Source organism: Tachyglossus aculeatus, chromosome 24, assembly GCF_015852505.1.
Source record: "Tachyglossus aculeatus isolate mTacAcu1 chromosome 24, mTacAcu1.pri, whole genome shotgun sequence".
NCBI lineage: Eukaryota > Metazoa > Chordata > Mammalia > Monotremata > Tachyglossidae > Tachyglossus > Tachyglossus aculeatus.
The window spans coordinates 19,791,756-19,818,045 of record NC_052089.1 but is presented as its reverse complement, the minus strand read 5'-3'; the positions used below and the strand labels follow the sequence as shown (position 1 = coordinate 19,818,045).

Sequence of the window (26,290 nt, the reverse complement as noted above, 5' to 3'; positions counted from 1 at the left end):
GTCATATTCGAGTTAATCTGAAGAATTTTGTAACAAATTGAGGGTAGAGGAAAGGAATAGGATATTAGTGGTAAAAAGAACTGTGGATTAGTGAACAGAGGAGAAATGAGAAAATTTATCTGAGCCGAGAGTATGTGGGTGAGAGTGAGAGAGATTTAAAGGGGAAGTGGTAGGAAGGAGAATGAAAAAGTAAAGGAAATGAAAAGAGAACAGTTTGCCTAGCACTATTCAGGCTCAATGAAAGATCACCTTGGTTGTTGTGAGAGGCCTCAAAAAAGTACCAGGGGAATTGAGGTACTCCCTAATGAGGAAACACTCAAGGGGTTAGGCCTCTTCACTCTTGGAAGGATGCCAGCTGAGAAGGGGGACATAAATTTAATCTATACAATGGTGAAGGGTGTGGGCAAAGCAAATAAAAAACAAACAGTTCATCACACCCCACATCATCAGCACTAAGAGGCTTCCTTTGATGTTTAAAAAGGTCTAAACAAACAAAATGAACCATTTTCTTCACAGAGAGAAGGGTGATGGAATTCATTATCACAGGAATTTGTGCAAGCTGAAAATATCAGCAGGTTCGGGAAGGTAGGTGAATTTGGAGCAATCCAAGGATGAGAGAGGTCTGCAATAGGTCACAGAAGCAAAGTTAGAGCTGCATAGGAGAAAAATTACAGATGTTAGATTTTATGTCCCCATCCACGAAGATAGATGTTTGGGATTACAATCATTTCAATTCCTTCAAGCACCCTGTTGCCACTCTCAGAGACATATTAGTATGGACCTTTGGTCTGAGCCAGTAATGACATTACTTAAATGTTCTTACGGGCCTTTCCTCTTCCATGTGGTATACCAAAAATAGCATCTTTGGGTTTAGGGACTCACTTTCCCCCCTTCATTCTGCTCTACCTGCCATCTGTCACTGGGGTAGAACGTTTTTTTTTTTTTTCCTCCCAGAAGGTGTGCTCATTAGGGTCAAAGACACCAATATACAGATCCTCTTCACTCTTGCATCCTGAAGGTGGATTAAGGTAGAATCCCCTGATAGACTTTTGATCAGCTGGATATGTTCTTTTATGTATACTGAACTGCCCCAGATACAAATTTAATGTCTTCTAAATTTCCAATTAAGAACATAAGAAGGGAAGGATTGATCATCAGAACTGAATTCGCATCATGCCACCCTATCAATCCTCCATGCCATGGGACAGGCTGAATGGGCCAGGTGGCCATCCAAAAGCTCATGTGCATAAGGAGAAATTCCATTCCCCAGTCCCCATCATTTCTTCGATGAGGAGGAATGGAGAATCGATCAAAGTACTACAAGTGTTCCTGTTCTTGAGCAGGATTTCTAATACCATGGTAGGAAACCCCACCACTTTCAATTTCCAATATTTCTAATGGATAGAAATGTTTTCCTTTAAAAACCATTGGTCAGTACTAAGAATAAGCAATATTCGTGTTAAGACTGAGGAAGGAGAAAAAACACCGAAAATTTGCTGTGACAAAGAAGTTAGTTTTTCCAAGTTCTGATTTACTGAAGGACTGTAAGCCGCACTGTGATCCAAGACCTACCCCATCAATAAGTGCCTAGTTGAGCCATTGAAGCCCCACAGAAATCCAGGCATGCAGATGGCCTCTGCCATTTAAGAAGGGCCCTCCATAGGATGACGTCTCACCAGCCAGTTGGCCTAAGAATATTTAGGAACTATCAGAAATTCAATAGATGTTTATGAACGAAGGTCTGAGGCCATCACTTGGGTGGCTCCAGGACAGCAGTTGTGGCCTGCAAAATCAGAATCGGGGAGGGGGTGTGGCCTTCATGGATTCCCTAAATCAAAGAGGGAAGCCTGAATTCACCTGTGTAACTTCACTGAACACTCCCAAGTCCTCTCTGTAACAACAGGAGTCTTCATTCCCCTTTTCAGATTGAAGCTTCTACAACCACGCCAAGGACCTTGCAGGCCCCATGCGGAGGGAGGGAGGGAACTGTTGGCTGCCAAAGGCTTTGGTCATGCATGTGACAACTGCTAGCTAAGCAATGATGCCAGTACAGCACAATGAGGCATGTAAGACAGCTACCTGCACGTTACACTCTTGGCACCAGACCCCAGATTTCTTTGCATTCAGTGAGCAACACCATTCCTTGGATATGAACAGGAAGGTGAGGAGGGGGGTGAGGCGTAAAATATACTATCCCAAATAACAATGATCTCTGGGGTTCCAAGAAAAGCAGCAGTTCCAGCCTTCTACTGTGGCCCAGAAAATCAAACCAGATCAGAGGTATATAGCCACATACAGAGGAGTCTGGAAATTTTAAAAATGAGTTCTAAACAGAGAAGGAGAAATCATTTCCTTGGTGGGATAAAAATATTTCCTACAGGCATTCACATTTTGGGTCCTAATAACAGCTACTGCCAAGTTTCAATATGTCTTCTGCTGACAATGTAATGGGGTTGCAGGTTGCCAAACTTCAAATGACTCAGCTTCAGTTGCTCAAGGCACATTGCTTCCTCTGACCTCTTCCCCTGCACCTCCCCTGACCTCCTACTGAACCATTCTTTCCTAGCTCATGCCTACAAGCACCTTGCATTAGACATTAGCAGCAGCTCTAGAATTTAACATGAGCAGTGTCGCCAATGATAGATGTCTAACATGAGCAATGCTGCTAATGATCCCCAGTGGGACTGTGGGCCACGCTACCTCAGGAGGAGGAGAATCACAAGTACAGACAGGAAGAGATTCCATGCCGAGAGCATAAACCTGCAACCTGTCGTGAGCCACAATGAAATTCATTCATTCAATCAATCGCCATTTATTGAGCACTTACTGTTGTTTTTACACACAAGCAGACACATGGAAATGCAGCTGAGGATGCCCAATCTTAACCAACCATTAAAGGAAAATCAAACACCACCACCCCCACACACATTTGCATTAATAAACTAAGCTTTTAAAAAAATCAAATGCAGGATGAGTGGGAAACACTCAAGAAATGCAGATTGACAAGCCCTCATTATAACATATGTACCAAAAAATGATCACAAGACAATGTCTCTGCCTTTCAAATAATTGTGCCCATGAGACTGATTTCAGTATTAAGATTTGTTTTTAATTCATCCTGCTACATTCTTGTAAGGAAATATCCACAAAAGAATCAACATATTCACTAAAGACTCAGAATACAATGATACTGAGCTACACTACTAGAAGACAAGCAGGATTATTTGATTCTATTTAGAAATTAATTAGCAAAATAACAAGTAAATGCAACGCATTAAAATAAAATTAAGGTAGTTAGGGCCTTAGAACCTCTCCCATTTGGCTCTTTTCTTTGAAGGGCCTGGAAGTATATCCTTCAAGGAAAGCTTTCCCCGAAAAACCTTTGAATCCTCTACAACAGGATGCAAATTAACCACCTTACCTTCACTTGAGGGAATTACTAAAAAGTCCACAAAAACCAACTGAAAGTCATCAGGCCTACTTCGGAAAAAATTAACCATACCTAAGAAACAGTAGTAGACTCCAAGTCAGACGCATGTCTAAGAAAAGCTAAAGAATAACATTACTTAATTCAACCACACTGCCTCCTGAAAGTCTATTGATTACACAACTGCTTTTGATGGCTATTACAGACTGCACGCAGATTTCACTGGCAGGAACAACATAAACCACAGAACTGTACTCTTTGTATTTTAGAAAACCTATCATGAGAAAAATGATTCTTCAGTTAAAAACAGAGTCACAACGAATCCAACAGAGCTTATGTTACACCCATTTAATTATCAACAAACATTTAAAGCCAAAGACCTAATTACGATGCAAAATGAAAATTCACAGTTTGTAAAATTCACAATCACTTTTCCCTGAGAAGCTAGTTCTTAGAAAAGCCAACTGAGTAACACAGGGAACTCAAATTCTCCTCTCAAATGAATGAATCATAATCAAGTTTCACGTTACATGGTTAAACAACCCCGACCTCTCCAGTGAGGGAAAACTCCGCTATTTGGTCCTCCGGATCTCAAATTCACACCACAGAGTGAAAAGATTTGAATTCCACAAGACCACTTTGGTGTACTCGAAAAGAAGCCCTAGAGGGATATATACTAGGTGCCAAATGTCTGTAGTTTCTGATCCTGTTTCCAGGTGCTCTAGCTACAGGTGTTTATATAATTGAGCATTCTGCAGAAAAGTTGAGACAGGCAGACTCAGACACAGTCAAGTGGCTTAAACCTAAACTGATTTAAACACCTTGACCTACCAATCGGTCTCCATGCAAGTCAAAATTTCACATTCTATTGGCATCACTTCCTTTGCCCCATTGCCCCTTTTCTGCCTTCCTCTTGCTGTTCAGCCCCTTTCAAGTTCCTATGGGGGCAGGGGACAGTCACATTTCTGGGCCCTTGAAGCTACTTTCTTGGCCTGGTTGGATAAAAGAACAGCTGTGCTAGTCCATGGACATTAGGGTGTAAGGGAGGCACTGTCCTTAATACACTAAGCTCAGGGAGGAAGGTATGGATCCCACTGCAGACAACTCAATAGGACCTCCTCCAACTCCCAAACTCCTTTTCATCTCTGAAAGAGTCACTTCTTGGATTCCTAGGAGCTCCTAGTGAGTGTGTGGCTGGAAGTGCTTTATGCAAAGTGGGAGGAAGATGAAGTTTGGCTCAGAAGGGCCTCCCAAACTTGAAATGTCTGGGCCTTCCACAGTACCCACACCCTTAATATGACCCTGCCTGTGAGTACTAAAAAACACCTAAGCAACATGACCAGGAGTCCACAGCAAGGCCGCTGCCTGTGTCCGATGGGGCCTGCTGCATGGAAACCAACTGGCCCACCTCACATCCTTGAGATTCCGGCCAACCACTGCGACCATCAAGTGTGTGAGATAACAAGAAGCCATAACTGGTCGTCTTACACAGAATCAGCAGTGTCTAAGGCAAAAAGTAACTTTCCCCCCGTCCCCCGCCAGGCTGACGCCGCCAAAACAGTATCAGCATCAAAGATGTGCCTTTCTGAAGTCCTGACTGCGGGTGGCAAATGCTGACAAGCCCATCATGGCCTGCAGGTAACAAGATCCAAAACACATTTGCCTGAATTGAGTTCAACCTCCAATGCACATCATTTGGATTATCACCAAAATATTTCCCCAGTGATGATGATAGAGTGTCTCATCAGGAATGATAGATGTGCCTTGGTCCTGAAATTCCAGAATTCAAGGATACAAGGGAAATATTTGTGGAGGTAGTACTTTGCCCAGGGCCACTCCCACTCACCCACCCCTGCTTCCGCTAGGGCACTGAGTGCAATGAGGGAGTAATAATAATAATAACAATAATAATAAATAATGACATTTGTTAAGCGCTTACTATGTGCGAAACTCTTCTAAGAGCTGTAGTACTGTCACTGAAGATACCTTGGGTTGAACCAAATTCACATTCCTTTCTTCCCTTCTGACTTAGTACTAGAGATGAGTTCTGAGCCAGCCCGGGTTTTGGTTACAAGTAAAAAGCTGTGTCTTTGAGAGGCTCTCATTCTTCTCGGGTTATAGGAGCAAAAAAAAATTAAAGTACATTAACCCAACTTATTCTACATAAAGCAATTAACCATGCCCGGGTTACTGGGCTAATGAACCACTGGAGGAGTAGCTCTGACCCACTGATCCTATTCCCTAAACAAACTACTGAAGTAGTTTAAGCACACACACTCATAAGTGAGTCTACCTTTGGAGCTGGATTATTAAGGTTATTGCCCATACACAGGCTGTGCTTTAAATCAGGCCAGAGTCAACAAGACTAGTCTTACAGAACAAAATTATATTTGGACATTAATCCTTTCAAACAATACATCTGCCTTGAAGATATTTAACAATTTAAAGTTGGCCTTTGTAAGACATGGATGTAGGGAGCTGGCCAAGTCAAATCTTTGGCTTTTAAAATGGAATAGTATGGTAACATGAAAGATGAAAATTTAAGTTAAATGGATTTCGTCAAATCCATTTTTAAAATGCACTTGAAATTCTCAACAGAACACAACATAAAATGTAAACGGCAATAAAATACTAATGAAACAAGTTCCATAACTATCTCCTTTTTATCTCCCCTCTGTGCCTAGAATTTTCAATGGCTTTAAAGGAAATGAGAATTTGGCCTTTTCTCTCCTGAAGCCAGAAACTGAACCTCTCATTTCCTTTTCTGCAAAGGTTGTTTGAAGTCATCACTGGCGCCTGGTAGGGCAAGGATTTGCACATAGATCAAATGGTGTTTTTTCCACATTTATTGATACCCATCAAGCGTCTCTCCATTTTACTTACTACAGATCTCATTTTGCACTGCCTTCAAAAGGACAGAATGATTAAAAGTGTAGTTGCTACAACTGGCTTAGATTGGATCAATGCATGATAGAGCGAAGGATGACTTCCTGCCTCCTTCAGGTCACTCTCCCATTAGTGAAAAAGCCGGTCTTGGGACAAGGGTGGATGAATTGTTACATTGATAATTAACGCTCTATTTGAGAATAACAATGTCCCCAGAACTCTCTTGCTGAACTTATGATGAAACAGTCTTTCCCATGACTTTTTTTTGGTTCTTTCTTGTGCTCAATAGCACGACTGTGCCCTTGTTTGGATCAAATTTTATCTTTTTTTTTTAAATAAGGCCACTTTATCAGTTAATCATATTCATTTTGGATTTTACTGAACTTCCCAATTGTTAACCAGTGCTGCCTACAAAGCTCATGAAAACTTACTAATTATTTATGCAATCAGTTATGACATTCAGTAAAGCTGGACCCAGTGATTCAGCCTTATGAAACTCAAAATTTCCCTGCAGGTAGGATGTCTACTAGATGAGTGGTGAATCATCAGTACCTCCTCTTTAGGGGTGATCCTCGGGTGAATTTACCCAACAGAAGACTAAACACTCCAGTTTGCTGTTGAGAGTGGCATATTGGACAGAATCTAAAGCCTAATGAAAATCTAGATAGAGTTGGGAGAAGCAATCGATTTTTCTCTCATAGGAAGAAATTCCATTCATCTGGGAAAATTTGTTGTCTACTAAATTATGTGGATTACTTCTTAATACCTAATTCTCTATTAGAGGGCTGGTTACAAAATAATCGTTTGGTTTGTTGTAGGAGTGACTGCCACACAACTAGAAGCAACTTTAAGTTGACTAGCCTATGACTACCAAGGTTACCCATTGTCTCTTCCCATCTGGCCCCCCAAAATTGAGCTTGACATTGGCCTTTCTACATCATCTAGGGCTTAGTGATAAGAATATGTCATTTTTTTGTAAGGACTTATAATTTTACCAAAGCACTATCACATCAGGGTGAGGAGGAGCCATGGCTTGTATTTCAGGGGTTTCCCTATCCTCTCGACACCACACAGTTAATAAGAAATCAACTGAATCAGGACCAAACTGGCTCCCAGAATAAATGGTTCATGAATTCAGTCTATGCTTGGGAGAGGGAGGGAGAGGTGTTTAAAGAATGAAACTTCAGGACTTAAATTTTTTTAAAATATTATCTCATTCTAGCCTCACAACAGACCTGTGAGGTACAAAGGAATGTATTATTTCCCTTGTTTTATAGATGAAGAAACTGAGGCCCAGAAGCATTTAACTACCTTACCTAAGGTCACACAGCAGGCTGTGTGAGAAGTCAGGACTGAAACCAAGGACACCTGACTCCCAGTCTGTCCTCCAGGAATCTACTGATCCAGGACATGTCCTGTCCTCCACAGGTTCTTAGAAATAGGGAAATCAATGTTATTTACTGAGCACTTACTACGTGCCAAGCACCACACTAAGTGCTTGGGAGAGTACAACGGAATGGAGTCGATAGATATGTTTGCTCCCCACCAGGAGCTTACACTCTAGAGGGGGAGAAATCAACAGTAATATAAATAATCAAATTACAGCTATGTACATTAGTGCTGTGGGGTGAATAAAGTGCTTATTAGGTACAGATCCAAGTGCACAGGTGATGCAGAAGGGAGAGGGAGCAGGGGAAAAGAAGGCTTAACCTTAGAAGTCCTCTTGGAAGAGATGTAATTTTTAATAAGGTTATGAAGGTGGGGAGAGAGGTGGTCTGTTGCATACTAGTACTAGGGGCGGGGGGGGGGGGGGGGGGGGGGAGGGAGTTCCACATCAGAGAGAGGATATGGGCAACGGGTCGGCAGCAAGACAGATGAGACCGAGGTTCAGTGAGTGTGCAGATTGGGGTCCAGTACGAAATCCGTGAGGTAAAATAGGAGGGGGCAAGCTGACGGTAAGAAGTTTCTGCTGGATGCACGTGGGGATGGGTAACAACTTGAGGTTTCTTTTTAGAAAAATGATCGAGCAGCAGGGAGGCAGGGAGGTCAGTGAGGTTGCTAATATAGTAGTCAGAGCGAGGTAGGATAAGTGCTTGGGGCAGCGTAGCAGCAGTCTGGACGGAAAGGAAAGGATGGTTTTTCAGATTTGGTGACAAACTGAATATGGAGGTTGTATGAGAGAGATGAGTTGAAGACAATGCCAAGGCTATGTGCTTGTGAAATAGGGCGAATAGTGGCGTTGCTTACAGCACTGGGAAAGATAGGGTTTGGGCGGAAAGATGAAACAGCACGGCCTAGTGAAAGAGCACCGGCCTAGGAGTCAGAGGACCTGTGTTTTGATCCCAGCTCTGCCATCAGTTTGCTGTGCGACTTTGGGTAAGTCACGTAACTTCTCTGTGCCTCAGTTACCTCTTTTTTAAAATGGGTGCTGTGACTGAGAGCCCTTTGAGAGACATGAACTGTGTACAACCTGAGTATCTTGTATCTACCCCAGCATTTAGTACAGAGCCTGGCAATTAGAGCTTAACAAGCACCATTAAAAAGAAGGAAAAAAAAATGAGGAGGAACTGGAAGATGCAGCACCATCGGCCATTAAATCATGCCAACAGGACCTACATCATCATGTACCACTCTTTTAAATGCAATCCATTTTTTATGAACATATAGTTTTATCATCCCCAGTTCTAAGTTGGTTTCCCAATCTTCCATTACAAGTGGCATTTATTCATTCCCGCTACTGACTGCTTTATTTTTAAGAGAAATGAAAGGCAAAATACATAACATCAGCTTTCTTAAAGACATATTCGTTAGCTTTCCCTTACTGTTGATCAAGGACATTTTTCTAATATAATTAATTATTGCCACCCTTCATGCTACTTGTGTATCTCCTCTCCAGAACTTACTACGTTTTCTGCAAGCAGGAGGTGCTTAATTAAATACTATTTATAGCTTTAATTTTCTCTCATTTTTCTCCCTACACACTCTTTTCAGTTCTTCAAATTCCCCTTTATGGATGTGGCCTTGAACTCCTTCCTGCTGTCTCACAACATAACAGGGTCCTGAGATGTTTTCAGCTTCTCTTACCCACCATAATCTTCTGATATTTGCATTAAACATTTCAGTTTTTTGTGGATTTTTCAGCTCATTGCCTATTCACCCCACTAGAACCACCCAAATCTATTCTCCCACTCAGAATGACATCAAGTTCATTTTCCTTTGGCCTCATTTCCCCTTTATGTGAGACAAAGATTCCCCTTCCCAGCTAAGGAGGTCCAATTTCCTATAAAATATGCCAGCATCAAGGAACATGAATGAAGCACTCTCTTCGACCCAATCACCCAGACAGGCATTCAACTTCGAAATATGAAGATATTCAAAGATACCCCCTTCACCTCTGAGGGAAAAAAAACACATTAATCCTGTTCCCCGCATACTCACTACCAGGCCCTTTTAGCTACAGGGGAGACCAGGCAGATTCATATACTTCCTGAAGTTCAAGAACATCAAGGCAAGAGTCACTGCCTCTGGTGAATGTGCCCAATTGCTCTGGAACACACTACACCTGGTATCCAGAAGGTAGCATACCCTCCTGTACACTGACTCAGCCTGCCAGATTGGTGTCTCTGCCTCACACGGGGAAGAGCTATTGACTACAAGCACCTTTCTTTTCTTCCTGCAGGCTGTAGTTTAGTCATCTGACTATTTATCTCTATTTCTCCCTCTCCTTAACTCATCTCAGTCTCTTCTCAAACTATCCTAGCTCCTGAGTTGAGTCTAGTAGGAGAGGTACACTGCAGGATGGAGGGCTGCTCACCTATCAATGTCTATCTGCCAGGGAAGCCTCTTTTTCCTTTCTGTCCAGTTCTTCCAGACCTCTCTTCCTCTCAAGACCAATTTCATAAAACTAAGTGCCCAGCTAGCCTTTGGACTTGTCACTTTGGGGAAAACAGCAATCCATGGGACTTGGAAAGCAGTTTTCCTGAGTGGATACTCAAAGTATTACTTTTTTTAAAAAAAGTTAAGTACTGCTAGAAAATCTTGCACCAGTTCAAATGTGAACTCTGTACTAAATACAACAATGAGAAAAATTATAATAAAAAAACTAACGTGGCCTAAATGGTGCACGCTAATTCATCATTTGGCAATTACCACACATTTTCACTCAACACAACTCTGCTGCCGCTTAGAACAATATCTTGACATTTGTTTGTGCCTATTGATGGTATTTTTAATGCCTCATTTAAGTGTCAGATTAGATCATAGCTTTAAAACTAGACTACTGGGCACCAAATTCAGGTTCCCAGCACCCCTCTAAAGCTTCTTTTACCTTCCACTCAATTGCACTAGCCTGAGTAAATAAACAAAAATTAACTTCCAAGGCAGGGAGCCAAGGATGGCTGTGAACATAGATGATTCTCAAATCTATACATTCAGCTCTGATCTTTTTCGTTTTCTTCACCCTATTTCCTCCTGTCTTCAGGACATCTCTACTCAGAGGTCTCGCCGACTACTCAAACTTGGCATGTCCAAAACAAAACTCCTCAGCTTCCCACCTAAACCCTGTCTTCCCTTTGACTTTTCCACCACTGTAGACAGCACCACCATCCCCCACCTCACACGCTGGTAACTGTGGCGTTATCCTTGACACATCTCTTTCAACCCACAGATTCAATCCATCACCAACCAAATCCTGTTGGCTTAACCTTTCCAATATCTTGCTAAAATCTGTTAAAACTGCTAATATGGTGACCCAAGCACTTATTCTACCCCACCTTAACTGCTGCATCAGTCTCTTTGCTGATCTCCCTGCCCCGTCTCTCCCTACTCCAGTCCATACTTGGCTCTGCTGTTAGGATCAATTTCCTAAAAGGAGTTCCGTCCATGTTTCTCCTCTCCTCAAGAACTCTCTTAGGAGGGGAGAAAAGAGAAGATCCACCTCCACAAACAGAAACTCCTTGCCATGGTCAGTCAATAGCATTTGAGTCCTTACTGTGTGCAGAGCACTGTACTAAGCGCTCAAGAGAATACAATATTAAAATAAACCTGTAAAATGGGAACTAATACTGTGAACCCCATAAGGGGCTATGGACTATATGTACCCCAGTGCTTAGTACAGTGCTGGCACAAAGTAAGCACTAAAAAGTACCATAAATTTTTTTTAAAAAAATAGGAACTTCTCCTTGGATGGAGTCTAAGATGCAGTCTTATTCTTCCAAATATTATGTAGTGCATAGATCTACCACTGCATACATTTTTTTGGAAACCTCTGCATGTCCCCAGGTTAATGGCAGAAGTTAGCGGTGATTGAAAGGAAACAAAGCTGATACTTTACCCAAAGTAGGAAGCAACCTGAAACCCTGAGGCACTGGAAATACCCCTTTATAAAAATGGGAGATGAAAGCTTATCTTCTAGGCCACATCAGACAATCTTTTCTTTCTCCAAAAAAGAACATTGGAGGAGAAAAAAAGAGAGGAAGAGAGAGAGAAGGAAACCACGGTAATCCAAACTCAAAATGAAAAGAGGTGGATCTTTTGATCTCTGCAGGATGGCAATTTTATTGGCTATGCCTAAGTAGCTTCCAACCAGCTGGTCAACCAGGTATTTAAAGCTCAGCCCCATCAAGATCACTAACCATGAAGTCAGTCATATGTGAACAGCAGTCATGCAGAAGCTTCATTTGCTGGGACTGACCATCAGTCGGCACATCAACGCGGACAACAACTGTAACCACATTGAAGAGGGACTGCTTAGACACAGTGACCAATTGTTTCCCTCAATCCTCAAGGCAAAGACATTTCTCAAGTGATTATGGAAAGGAAAGGCTCACTTTCCACTAGTAAAAGCATAAACAGAAAAAAGTGACAGTATCCTTTGCAAGCATAAACATTTTAGGTAAGGTTACCACATGTATACATTTTCTGGGGAAGTCCTATATGTCTAACAGAAGGACACATTGTGAATAGAACCTTGGGAAGTAGACAGAATATAATGAAACAACTTTGTATCATCTTGGATGGAAACTGAAATTTCAAGACGTCATTGTGCTTCCTTAAAAAGGATCTTCTTTCGTCAGTCTATCACCTGGAGCCATTGGATGATCGTTTTTACCAATCTCTATAAACAAAGGAGGTTTTTAGTATTATGACGGCACACTTATTGACCATATAATAGGGAGTCGGGGTGATGGAGCAAAGGAAAAGGAGGGCTCAGTCTGGGGCCTTAGATAGGAAATGCTGTACCATGATGTGTCTGTTTATTAATAATAATAATAATAATAATGTTGGTATTTGTTGTGTGCCAAGCACTGGGCTAGATATAAGGTAATCAGGTTGCCCCACGTGGGGCTCACAGTCTTAAGCCCCATTTTACAGATGAGGTAACCGAGGCCCAGAGAGGTGAAGTGACCCGCCCAAGATCACACAGGTGACGAGTGCCGGAGCCGGGACTAGAACCCACGACCTCCGACTCCCAAGCCTGAGCTCTTTCCACTGAGCCATGCTGCTGCTTCTTCTTTATTCCTCTACCATCCTCTCCCAAGCGCTTAGTAGCTGAGAAGCAGCATGGCTGAGTGGAAATTGCCCAGGCTTGGGAGTCGGAGGTCGTGGGCTCCAATCTCGACTCTGCCACTTGTCCGCTATGCAACTCCGGGTGAGTCACTTCACTTTTCTGGGCCTCAGTAACCCCCTCCGTAAAATGGGGGTGAATAATAATACTATAATAATGACGGTATTTGCTAAGCGATATGTGCCAAGCACTGTTCTAAGTGCTAACGTGGATACAGGCAAATCAGGTTGGACACAGTGTCCACAGTTGATAAGATTAGAACCCACGACCTCTGACTCCCAAGCCCGAGCTCTTTCCACTAAGACACGCTATGTTTCCACCACTGCTCTAAGCACTGGGGTAAGAATCAGATTAGACAAAGTCCCTCATGAGACTCCTACTCTATTGTATTTTATCATTTCTTTAATAAAACAAGTTCCTCAACACCCAAAGCATGTGCACATCAACCACATACAAACAGCTACTTGGACCTCTACTGTAGCTAGTTTACCTTCAGAAGACAATCTTGGCTACTATAAATCAATCAATGATATTTATCGAGTGCTTACTGTGTGCAGAGTACTGTACTAGGCACTTGGCAGAATACAATACCATAGAGTTTGTAGACATGATCCCTGTCCTCACAGAGCTTCAGGTCTAAAGGGGGAGAGAGGCATTAAAATAGATTACAGATAGGGGAAATGACAGAGTATAAGGATGTTTTTCAACCTCTTTTAACGAGGCACAATCACTGAAAGTTTGGAAAATATTAAAGGGTAATAGGTGCATTTTTTTTCACTACACCAGCCAAGACTCAAATCACAAAGGCACCTAAATAGGCTCTCCATATAGCTTTACACCATAAAAACTAATTTAAATGTGTGCTCCTGTTTAGAATACTGCATCAAATCTCTCGAAATTTGTCAACTTACAAATTGTGATTTTTTTTTCTGTACTTAAATCACCTTACAGATTAGACTTGATTACCATCTAGTATGCGGCTAGGGAGGAAATGTAAAAGCCATAAATGCTACAAGAAATATAGCCCAATTATACAGCAACCCTGCGTGGATATTTCCCTACTCTTGTCTGGTTCTAACCCTCTAATTGTCTCCCATCCCTTAGACTGCTGGGGAGTTGAATGGATGACTGATCTCTTTGGATGCTGCTTCCTTCTAGCTGCAGGTTTGCTTTACTCCAAATGCGGTTTCCCCTTTCAGCAGAAAAAGACCTAGTTTATTTTTTTTTCCCTTCTCTAGTCCTTAGGACAGGTGAATTGAGTTTACATTTAACAAACCCTCTGTCTACAACCTTTCCTACATGCTAATATGCCCAATTTACATTTATTTAAATAGAAAAGAAGAAAGGCCAGAAAATTTGACTTGAAAGGAGGATATCAGAGGAATTGCTTCAGAACTCTTTCACAGAATGTAGGTGAAGTGGGGATTCAAATGGTCATTTGGAAAAAAGTTGCTTTCCCAAATCTCTTCCACCTTCTGTTTCTATTCACTATCTGTGAGCCTTATCAGTTTCAGCTTTCAAATCTGTACTTGAACTGCATGGGAGGGAACATATCTACCAACTCTGTTATATTGTACTCTCTCAAGCGTTTAGTACATTAAGCGTTCAATAAATATGACTGATTTGATCATGTGAAGTAAGAACTTCACCTGGAGCTTGTCACTGTCTTGAGCTCGCCACTGCCTTGAGCCCACCATTGTACCAAGCCAATTTTAATAACAGCTTCCCTCAACATGTAGGGTCCTTCTGACCCAAATTGAAACCTCACCCTTTTCACCATCAAACCTTTAGAAAGCAAGAATCAGATTATATGAGGGAAACCTGGATACGACGAACACTGTGTGACTCAAGAGCACACACGGGTGTTCTCTGAGCAGGAAAGGAAAAGAAGGAGCCAGTTCGATGGGGGTGATGTCCACATTGTGCCTAATTTCCCTTGTCAGTGGGTTGGTAAGTACTTTTGGGGTGAAGGTCGGGTGGGGGAGAGAGTAGAATGATACTGCAGTGCTGTAGGAGAAGCAGCAAGACTTAGCGGATAGAGCACGGCGGGCCTGGGAGTCGGAAGGTCATGGGTTCTAATCCCAGCTCTGCCACATGTCTGCTGAGTGACCTTGGGCAAGTCACTCCACTTCTCTGAGCCTAAGTTACCTCATCTGTAAAATAGGGAGCAGAGTATGAACCCTATGTGGGACGGGGGCTGCATCCAACCTAACTTGTATCCACCTCGGTGCTTAGAACAGTGCTTGGCACACAGTCAGCGTTTAACAAGTACCATAATGATTACTGTATTAGAGCATCACTGCAAACTGTTGTGCAGTGTTGCTATAATAGTATTAGTAACAGAAGGCAAGAACAATGCCAAAAACCAAGAAGATTGCTGAGTGTCTTTGAGTAGATTACGGTGGAAGAGGCAGAAGGACATAATACGGAGGAAAAAAAAATCCAGAAAAACACAGAGTACTGGCATCACATACTACTTTCCCAACATGGGCCTAACCAGCAGTCTGTTTTCATGTCCTCAAAGAGTCTGAAGGCATTAACTTCCTCACCACTCCCACTCTCCCCACCTTCTGCAAGACTGAGTCCTCTTTACCATCTGCCTTACACTACTATTTCTCAAAACTTCAAGATGAAATGAGGGACAGCTGTAGGCATTTACACAAGTGGGAGTCTAAATTAACCTCCAATTTGGAGAAAAAAAACCTAAGTAAATGAACAGGATTGTATCTTCCATCCAACGGTCTTTTTAAGCCAAAATGAAACATACCAATGCAAGAATTTCCATGATCAAGTAGGTTTCCACTGACATCTGTCCTCTTTCAATAGCAACCACATAACTCAACAGCAAGGTATATAAACTCAATTACGAGGCCTAGTATGGAAGCCAACCTAATATTATTGGTCTTTCAAAATTCACTTGCCAGCTTGCTATAATGGAAAACAAACCTCAACCTAAGTAAATGGGATAGGCAGAGGTTTGACCAAATGGCTCATACAGAACAACTAACACAAGCCCATATCCCTCTCCCCTCTTTCACGTTTGGGGGAAAAACAAGTCAGCCAAAATACCACTCTCCTCCCTCCCCCCTGCCCTCCCCCACCATGGAAATTTCAGGCAATACCTTAGGCTGGAATTCACCATTTAACCCTATTAAATCAACTTGTCCTCTTGAAAATAAGTCTGAGTTAGGTGACTTGACTAACCAAGCAGGCAAAATACAAAGAATAAGCTGCTCACAGACCACACAGATTTCCTTCTATTATTTTTCCATATTACACTGCAGCTGTCCGGGGAAGAAATACGGGAATCCAAAAAATAATCAAAGGTTTTCAGAAACCACACTTACCAAAAAAAAAAATTAATTCACTTGACAGACGCCATATGTTGTAGCACTATGCTAATAAACAGAACTTAAAAAAAAACCAACAACAAATCATCTAAACCCAGTGCTTCTCTTAGCACTTGGGTTCTATCACACACTACCAACTACAGATTGTTCATAGTATATAAACTGAACACGATGGTCCATCTTGGCTAAATGGGCAAACAGTATAAGAAAAACAACTGCCTTCTCAGCATTATTTAAACACATTTAGTTAACTCATTTCCCTCAGTCATTCTATAGATCTGTGATCTGGCCTAGGTCTGAAATTTAATCTTTCAAAAACTTCATTCATTCATTCATTCACTGACCAGGTGTCTTCTATGCCCCCTCACTTTTCTCACTCCTCTGGGTCCTCTGACATTGTATTTAAATGGAAAAGAATGGTATGTCCTGATGCAAATGCTATTCAAGTGGCTAGTTTATGGTTTTGTACTCCCAAACCCAGGATTTGCTGATTTGGCTGCTTAAGAGTCCTCTGATGGATGATGAAAAGCTGCACGTTAAATGTGAAGGAGCACTTCATAAAGACACCTCTGGCCTACGGGCTGACAGGAACAATAGATAAGCACATATGCTGTAGGAAAACAGCTGTCTAAAGAAAAAAAAAAGAAGTGCATGCTTAACTGAAAATTTAATCGCAAAAAGCCTTAACAAATAAGACTCTTCAAAACCGCAAGATATCCCAATTTTATAAATGAGAAATATAACCAATACAAAAAAACCGCTTACATTACTAACTGTGGACAGCTGTAAGATCTGAAATTCATAGACATTAAATGGTTTTCTATAGAAGGCAGAGCTTGCAAGCGGACACAAGGTGCTATCAGTGATACCCTATTAGTATGACCCTATCTTTAATCTACAGGCACGATAAGATGTCCCAACACATACAAACCAAACTCAAACAGTGACTAATGACCATTAATCCCCCTATCTCCAATAATCTCTTCTTCCATCATTTATCACGATGACACTTCACTTTACACACACGACTAAACTTTAACAGAAAAGGTGAATCAAAAATAATCTCAAAGCCATCTGAGGCTATAAACTGGAGAATGCCAGGGAAAAGCGGAAAATTGAGAGATCTACTATTGGTGATTTTGATTTGCATCACTGGGGAAGGGGATGGGGCGGTCAGGAGAAAGAAAGATACACTCAATCAACCAGACATTCAAACTACTAGGACGTTTCTACTACGGAAGGGGAAGTAGGCGGGGAAAGGTAGCGATAGACCAGAGTTAAAGTTGCGATTTAACCCCCCATTGTGATACAAATGGGGTCTCCTCTAAAATACCTTAAAAGTTCTATTTTTTTTTTTTTTAAACAAAGAACATCAGGCCGGTGGAATTCTTCCTTGGATCATCTGGGTTTCCTTCTTTGTGTGATCCCTGATCGCTGGACCAAGAGGTATCACAACTGTTGGAGCTAATCGGTTTTCACAGCCTGATCACATACTTTCCAAATCACTGTTTACACACATTTGATGGTACCAAAACAAAAACAACAACGATTGTTCCGGGGACTGAAACGCTTAGCCTTTGGACAATCGCAGGCCGTTAACGCCCCCCACTGCTGAGAACTTTTATTTTTGGTTAAAAATATTAGTTTGGGGGGAGGAGGGGAGGGATAAGGGGAACCATTCAACTTTTGATCAAAACCAAAAGGAACAGGAAAAAAACAAAACTGGGGCACGGGCTGAGAAACGTATCTCTGTGCTTGTCGTAACTGGTATGGCCCAGGAGCCCAGCAGTGGGATTGTTTTAGGAGCAGACAAAATCCGGGTGATCCCTGCCAGCTGGGCCCGTGGGAAGCCAAGCACAATAATAATAATAATAATAATAATAATAGCATTTGTTAACCGTTTACTATACGAAAAGCATAATCCCAAAGGTCCCGGAGGCCGGGCTAACAGGATCCCCAGGGCTACTTGCCATCTCCCTTCTCGCCCGCCACACTTCCAACCCCAGCCGGAGAGAAGAATTAATAATAATACTAAAAATAATTAATAATAACAGTATTCATTAAGCGCTTACTATGTGCCCAGCACTGTTCTAAGAGCTGGGGTGGATACAAGGTTATCAGACTGCCCCACGTGGAGCTCACAGTTTAACTTGCATAAACCCCTGCGCTTAGAACAGTGCTTGGCACGTAGTAAGCGCTTAACACTCACTCATTCGTATTTATTGAGCGCTTACTGTGTGCAGAGCACTGTGCTAGGCGCTTGGGAAGTACAAGTCGGCAACACAGAGAGACGGTCTCTACCCAACAATGGGCTCACAACCATTATCATTATCAATCCCCATTTTACAGATGAGGTTATTGAGGCCCAGAGAAGTGAAGTGACTTGCCCGAAGCTGACGAGTGGCGGTGACGGGATTAGAACCCACGACCTAACTCCCCAGGCCGGGCTCCTGCCGGCTCAGATGGTCTCGTAGGAGGGACTCATTTCTTGCAGTTTCTTTATCATCGCATTGAATTACAGCTTTGACTTCCATGAAACAACGCCTAATAAGCCCCTTTAGCCCAGCGTGGGGGAGAGGGGGGGACAAGGACCGGTTTGGGGATGATCCGGACCGCCCCCCAAACCCTCTCTCCGCCCCCCTCCCCCTAATCCAGGTTGAATAATAATAATAATAATGATGGCATTTGTTAAGCGCTTACTATGTGCAAAGGACTGTTCTAAACGCTGGCTTGCATTCGTCCAAAGGGCCTCGCACAAGCCTCGGGGATACCAAGAAATGGGGGAGGAGAGTAATAATAATAATGGTACTTGTTAAAGGGGGAGAAGGAGAGTAATAATAATAATAATAATAATGGTACTTGTTAAGCGCTGACTCTGTGCCAAGCACTGTTCTAAGCGCTGGGGGGATACAAGGTGATGAGGTTGTCCCCCGTGGGGCTCATAGCCTTAATCCCCATTTTCCAGATGAGGTCGCTGAGGCCCAGAGAATAATAATAATAATAATAATGGCATGTTAAGCGCTTACTATGTGCCAAGCACTGTTCTAAGCGCTGATAGGGGGGATACAAAGTGATCAGGTTGTCCCACGGGGGGCTCATAGCCTTAATCCCCATTTTCCAGATGAGGTCGCTGAGGCCCAGAGAATAATTAATAATAATAATGGCATGTTAAACGCTTATTATGTGCCAAGCACTGTTCTAAACGCTGGTAGGGGGGATACAAAGTGATCAGGTTGTCCCACGGGGGGCTCACAGTCCTAATCCCCATTTTCCAGATGAGGTCACTGAGGCCCAGAGAATACTAGTACTACTACTACCAATCGTATTTACTGAGCGCTTACTGTGTGCAGAGCACTGTACTAAGCGCTTGGGAAGTACAAGCTGGCAACAGACAGAGACAGCCCCTACCTACTACTACTAATAATAATGGCTTTTGTTAAGGGCTTACTATGTGCCAAGCACTGCTCTAAGCGCTGGTGGGGGAGATACAAGATGATCAGGTTGTCCCACGGGGGGCTCACTGCCCTAATCCCCATTTTCCCGATGAGGTCACTAAGGCTCGGAGCAGTTAAATGACTTGCCCAAAGTCACCCATCTGACAAGCGGCGGGGTCGGGACTGGAACCCATAACCTTAGTCCGGCGCTCTGCACACATTCATTCCTTCATTCAATCGTATTTAATGAGCGCTTACTGTGGGCAGAGCACTGTACTAAGCGCTCGGGACGTACAAATTGGCAACATTTAGAGACGGTCCCAACCCAACAGCGGACACACGTGCTTAATGAGAGCTTACTGTGTGCACAAATTGGCAACATCTGGAGACGCTCCCAACCCAACAGCGGACACACGTGCTTAATCAATCAATCAATTGTACTTAATGAGCGCTTACTGTGTGCAGAGCACTGTACTAAGCGCTTGGGAAATACAAGCTGGCAACATATAGAGACAGGCCCTACCCAACAGTGGGCTCACAGTCTAGAAGGGGGAGACAGAGAACAAAACCAAACATACTAACAAAATAAAATAAATAGAATAGATAGCACCGTACTAAGCGCTTGGTAAGTACTAGCTGGCAACATCTAGAGACGGTCCCTACCCAACAGCGGGCACACGTACTTAATGAGCGCTTACTGTGTGCAGAGCACTGTACTAAGCGCTTGGGACGTACAAATTGGCAACAACTAGAGACGGTCCCAACCCAACAGCAGACACACGTGCTTAATCAATCAACTGTATTTATTGAGCGCTTACTGTGTGCAGAGCACTGTACTAAGCGCTTGGGAAGTACAAGCTGGCAACATATAGAGACAGGCCCTACCCAACAGTGGGCTCACAGTCTAGAAGGGGGAGACAGAGAACAAAACCATACTAACAAAATAAAATAGAGTAGATAGCACCGTACTAAGCGCTTGGGAAGTACAAGCTGTCAACATATAGAGACAGGCCCTACCCAACAGTGGGCTCACAGTCTAGAAGGGGGAGACAGAGAACAAAACCATACTAACAAAATAAAATAGAGTAGATAGTACCGTACTAAGCGCTTGGGAAGTCCAAGCTGGCAACATCTAGAGACGGTCCCTCCCCAACAGCGGACACACGTACTTAATGAGCGCTTACTGTGTGCACAACACCGTACTAAGCGCTTGGGAAGTCCAAGTTGGCAACATCTAGAGACCAACAGCGGGCACACGTGCTTAATGAGTACTTACTGTACGCAGAGCGCTGTACTAAGCGCTTGGGAAGTCCAAGCTGTCAACATCTAGAGGCGGTCCCTCCCCAACAGCGGGCACACGTATTTAATGAGCGCTTACTGTGTGCAAAGCACCGTACTAAGCGCTTGGGAAGTCCAAGTTGGCAACATCTGCAGACGGTCCCTACCCAACAGCGGGCACACGTACTTACTGAGTGCCTACTGAGCGCAGAGCACCGTATTAACCGCTTGGGAAGTAGAAGCTGGCAACATCTGAAGGCAGTCCCTACCCGACAGCGGACACACGTACTTAATGAGCGCTTACTGTGCGCACATGGGTTCAAATCCCAGCTCCGCCACTTGTCAGCTGTGTGACTTTGGGCGAGTCACTTCACTTCTCTGGGCCTCATCTGTAAAATGGGGATGAAGACTGTGAGCCCCACGTGGGACAACCTGATTAACGTGTTCCCCCCCCCCCGGGCGCTTAGCACATAGTAAGCGCTTAATAAATCATCATCATCAATCGTATTCATTGAGCGCTTACTATGTGCAGAGCGCCGTACTAAGCGCTTGGGAAGTACAAATTGGCACCATATAGAGACAGTCCCTACCCAACAGTGGGCTCACGGCCTAAAAGGGGGAGAATAAATGCCATTATTATTATTACTATTATTATTAAGCGCTTGGGAAGTACAAATTGGCAACATACAGAGACAGTCCCTACCCAACAGTGGGCTCATAGTCTAAAAGGGGAAGAGTAAATGCCATTATTATTATTATTATTAAGTGCTTGGGAGGTACAAATTGGCAACATATAGAGACAGTCCCTCCCCAACAGTGGGCTCACGGTCTAAAAGGGGGAGAATAAATGCCATTATTATTATTAAGCGCTTGGGAAGTACAAATTGGCAACATATAGAGACAGTCCCTACCCAACAGCGGACACACGTGCTTAATGAGCGCTTACTGTGTGCACAAATTGGCAACATCTAGAGACGCTCCCAACCCAACAGCGGACACACGTGCTTAATCAATCAATCGTACTTATTGAGCGCTTACTGCGTGCAGAGCACTGTACTAAGCGCTTGGGAAGTACAAGCTGGCAACATATAGAGACAGTCCCTACCCAACAGTGGGCTCACGGTCTAAAAGGGGGAGAATAAATGCCATTATTATTATTATTAAGCGCTTGGGAGGTACAAATTGGCACCATATAGAGACAGTCCCTACCCAACAGTGGGCTCACAGTCCAAAAGGGGGAGAATAAATGCCATTATTAGTATTATTAAGCGCTTGGGAAGTACAAGCTGGCACCATATAGAGACAGTCCCTACCCAACAGTGGGCTCACAGTCTAAAAGGGGGAGAATAAATGCCATTATTAGTATTATTAAGCGCTTGGGAAGTACAAGCTGGCAACATATAGAGACAGTCCCTACCCAACAGTGGGCTCACAGTCTAAAAGGGAGAGACTAAATGCCATTATTAGTATTATTAAGCGCTTGGGAAGTACAAGTTGGCAACATATAGAGACAGTCCCTACCCAACAGTGGGCTCACGGTCTAAAAGGGGGAGACTAAATGCCATTATTATTATTATTAAGCGCTTGGGAAGTGCAAATTGGCAACATATAGAGACAGTCCCTACCCAATAGTGGGCTCACGGTCTAAAAGGGGGAGACTAAATGCCATTATCATTATTATTAAGCGCTTGGGAAGTACAAATTGGCAACATATACAGTCCCTACCCAACAGTGGGCTCACGGTCTAAAAGGGGGAGACTAAATGTCATTATTATTATTATTAAGCGCTTGGGAAGTACAAATTGGCAACATAGAGAGACAGTCCCTCCCCAACAGTGGGCTCACGGCCTAAAAGGGGGAGACTAAATACCATTATTATCATTATTAAGCGCTCGGGAAGTCCAAGCTGGCAACGTGTAGAGACAGAAGAGCGGGCAGGCAGTAGGCGCTCAATAAGTAGGGCTGGGGGAATCACCTCCTGCAGGGGGGGAGGGAGACGGGGCTGGGTTACCTGAACAGAGGCAGATTAATCCAAAGAGGTAAAAGTGCGCAGGGTCCGCGGGGATCATTGTCCCCGACTGTTGGTCGGAGGTGGGCTCATGCCACGGAAAGGGGGCCGGGCCGGGCCGGGCCGGGCCTCCCCAGCGACGCGCTCAATCCACGGGGCGGGCGGGCTCCTCTTCCTCCTCCTCCTCCGCCCGTGCCTCAGTTTCCCCGCGGGAGGGGCGCGGCGGCCGGGCCCGGCTGCGAGCTGGGCGGCGGAGCCTCCCGCCCCGCGCCCATCGCCGGCGGGGGGATGGAGCCGGGATGGAGCCCCCCACCGCCCTCCACCATGGCCCCCTCCCCGAAACGGGGGGCAGTGCGTGTGTGTGTGTGTGTGTGTGTTGTGTTGTGTGTGTGTCCGTGTGCGTGTGTGTGTGTGTGTGTGTCGGGGCGGGCGCTGGGATGAGCAAACCCCAAGTTGTCCGGCCCGGTGCTGGGGCCCCCGCCGGCCTGGAGGGAAGGAGGGAGGGACCGACCGACCCCGCCCCCCCGACGGCCTTAAAGGGGCCGCGTCCCCGCCCCCCACTCAGTCATTCATTCATTCACATTCACTGCGCGCGCAGCACCGGACTAAGCGCTTGGGAAGCGCAAGTCGGCAACACATAGTCATTCAGTCGTATTGATTGAGCGCTTACTGTGTGCCGAGCACCGTACTAAGCGCTTGGGAAGCGCAAGCTGGCAGCACATATTCATTCAATCGTATTGATTAGGGACTGTCTCTATGTGTTGCCAATTTGTACTTCCCAAGCGCCTAGTACAGTGCTCTGCACATAGTAAGCGCTCAATCAATACGATTGATTGATTGATTGATTGATTGAGCGCTTACTGCGCGCGCAGCACCGGACTAAGCGCTTGGGAAGCGCAAGTCGGCAACATAGGGATGACGGTCATTCATTCATTCAGTCGTATTGATTGCACGCTTACTGTGTGCAGAGCACCGGACTAAGCGCTTGGGAAGCGCAAGCCGGCAGCATATAGTCATTCAGTCGTATTGATTGAGCGCTTACTGCGCGCGCAGCACCGGACTAAGCGCTTGGGAAGCGCAAGCTGGCAACACATACTCATTCAATTGTATTGACTGAGCGCTTACTGCGCGCGCAGCACCAGACTAAGCGCTTGGGAAGCGCAAGTCGGCAACCTAGAGGGACGGTCATTCATTCATTCAATCGTATTGATTGAGCGCTTACGGTGCGCACAGCACCGGACTAAGCGCTTGGGAAGCGCAAGCCGGCAGCACATATTCATTCAATCGTATTGATTGCGCGCTTACTGCGCGCGCAGCACCAGACTAAGCGCTTGGGGAGGGCAAGTCGTTAACATATAGAGACGGTCAGTCATTCATTCATTCAATCGTATTGATTGAGCGCTTACTGTGCGCACAGCACCGGACTAAGCGCTTGGGAAGCGCAAGTCGGCAACATATATTCATTTAATCGTATTGATTGAGCGCTTACTGCGCGCGCAGCACCGGACTAAGCGCTTGGGAAGCGCAAGCCGGCAGCACATATTCATTCAATCGTATTGATTGCGCGCTTACTGCGCGCGCAGCACCGGACTAAGCGCTTGGGAAGCGCAAGTCGGCAACATATAGAGACGGTCATTCATTCATTCAATCGTATTGATTGCGCGCTTACTGCGCGCACAGCACCGGACTAAGCGCTTGGGAAGCGCAAGCCGGCAGCATATACTCATTCAATCGTATTTATTGAGCGCTTACGGTGCGCACAGGACTGGACTAAGCGCTTGGGAAGCGCAAGCTGGCAGCACATATTCATTCAATTGTATTGATTGAGCACTTACTGCGCGCGCAGCACCAGACTAAGCGCTTGGGAAGCGCAAGCTGCCAGCACATATTCATTCAATCGTACTTATTGAGCGCTTACTGCGCGCACAGCACCAGACTAAGCGCTTGGGAAGCGCAAGCCGGCAGCATATAGTCATTCAGTCGTATTGATTGAGCGCTTCCTGTGCGCACAGCACCGGACTAAGCGCTTGGGAAGGGCAAGTCGGCAACCTAGAGAGAAGGTCATTCATTCATTCAATCGTATTGACTGAGCGCTTACTGCGCGCGCAGCACCGGACTAAGCGCTTGGGAAGCGCAAGCCGGCAGCACATATTCATTCAATCGTATTGATTGCGCGCTTACTAAGCGCGCAGCACCAGACTAAGCGCTTGGGGAGGGCAAGTCGGCAACATATAGAGACGGTCAGTCATTCATTCCGTCGTATTGACTGCGCGCTTACTGCGCGCCCAGCACCGGACTAAGCGCTTGGGAAGCGCAAGCTGGCAGCACATATTCATTCAATCGTATTGACTGAGCGCTTACTAAGCGCGCAGCACCGGACTAAGCGCTTGAGAAGCGCAAGCCGGCAGCACATATTTATTCAATCGTATTGATTGAGCGCTTACTGCGCGCGCAGCACCGGACTAAGCGCTTGGGGAGGGCAAGTCGGCAACATATAGAGACGGTCATTCATTCATTCAGTCGTATTGACTGCGCGCTTACTGCGCGCCCAGCACCGGACTAAGCGCTTGGGAAGCGCAAGCCGGCAGCATATACTCATTCAATCGTATTTATTGAGCGCTTACGGTGCGCACAGGACTGGACTAAGCGCTTGGGAAGCGCAAGCTGGCAGCACATATTCATTCAATTGTATTGATTGAGCACTTACTGCGCGCGCAGCACCGGACTAAGCGCTTGGGAAGCGCAAGTCGGCAACCTAGAGGGACGGTCATTCATTCATTCAATCGTATTGATTGAGCGCTTACGGTGCGCACAACACCGGACTAAGCGCTTGGGAAGCCCAAGCCGGCAGCACATATTCATTCAGTCGTATTGATTGCGCGCTTACTAAGCGCGCAGCACCAGACTAAGCGCTTGGGGAGGGCAAGTCGTTAACATATAGAGACGGTCAGTCATTCATTCATTCAGTCGTACTGATTGAGCGCTTACTGTGCGCCCAGCACCGGACTAAGCGCTTGGGAAGCGCAAGCCGGCAGCACATAGTCATTCAATTGTATTGATTGCGTGCTTACTAAGCGCGCAGCACCAGACTAAGCGCTTGGGGAGGGCAAGTCGGCAACATATAGAGACGGTCAGTCATTCATTCATTCAGTCGTATTGATTGAGCGCTTACTGTGCACACAGCACTGGACTAAGCGCTTGGGAAGGGCAACTCGGCAACCTAGAGAGAAGGTCATTCATTCATTCAATCGTATTTATTGAGCGCTTACTGTGCGCACAGCACCGGACTAAGCGCTTGGGAAGCGCAAGCTGGCAACATATACTCATTCAATCGTATTTATT

General features: G+C 44.7%; 1 protein-coding gene across 3 annotated transcripts in view; it reads right to left on the bottom strand.

The window, feature by feature from the left end:
- The window catches only part of ROBO1 (roundabout guidance receptor 1), an 829,371-nt gene that overhangs the window by 323,417 nt on the left and 479,664 nt on the right, over nucleotides 1-26,290 (bottom strand). The window contains exon 1 of one of the 3 annotated variants that reach the window (XM_038766036.1): nucleotides 22,952-23,055. The exons of the other annotated variants lie outside the window; for them this stretch is intronic. Coding sequence (XP_038621964.1) covers nucleotides 22,952-23,009 — 58 coding nt within the window. The 5' untranslated portion in view covers nucleotides 23,010-23,055. Of the gene's footprint in view, nucleotides 1-22,951; nucleotides 23,056-26,290 lie in introns of those variants that run through there. 3 annotated transcript variants of the gene reach the window in all.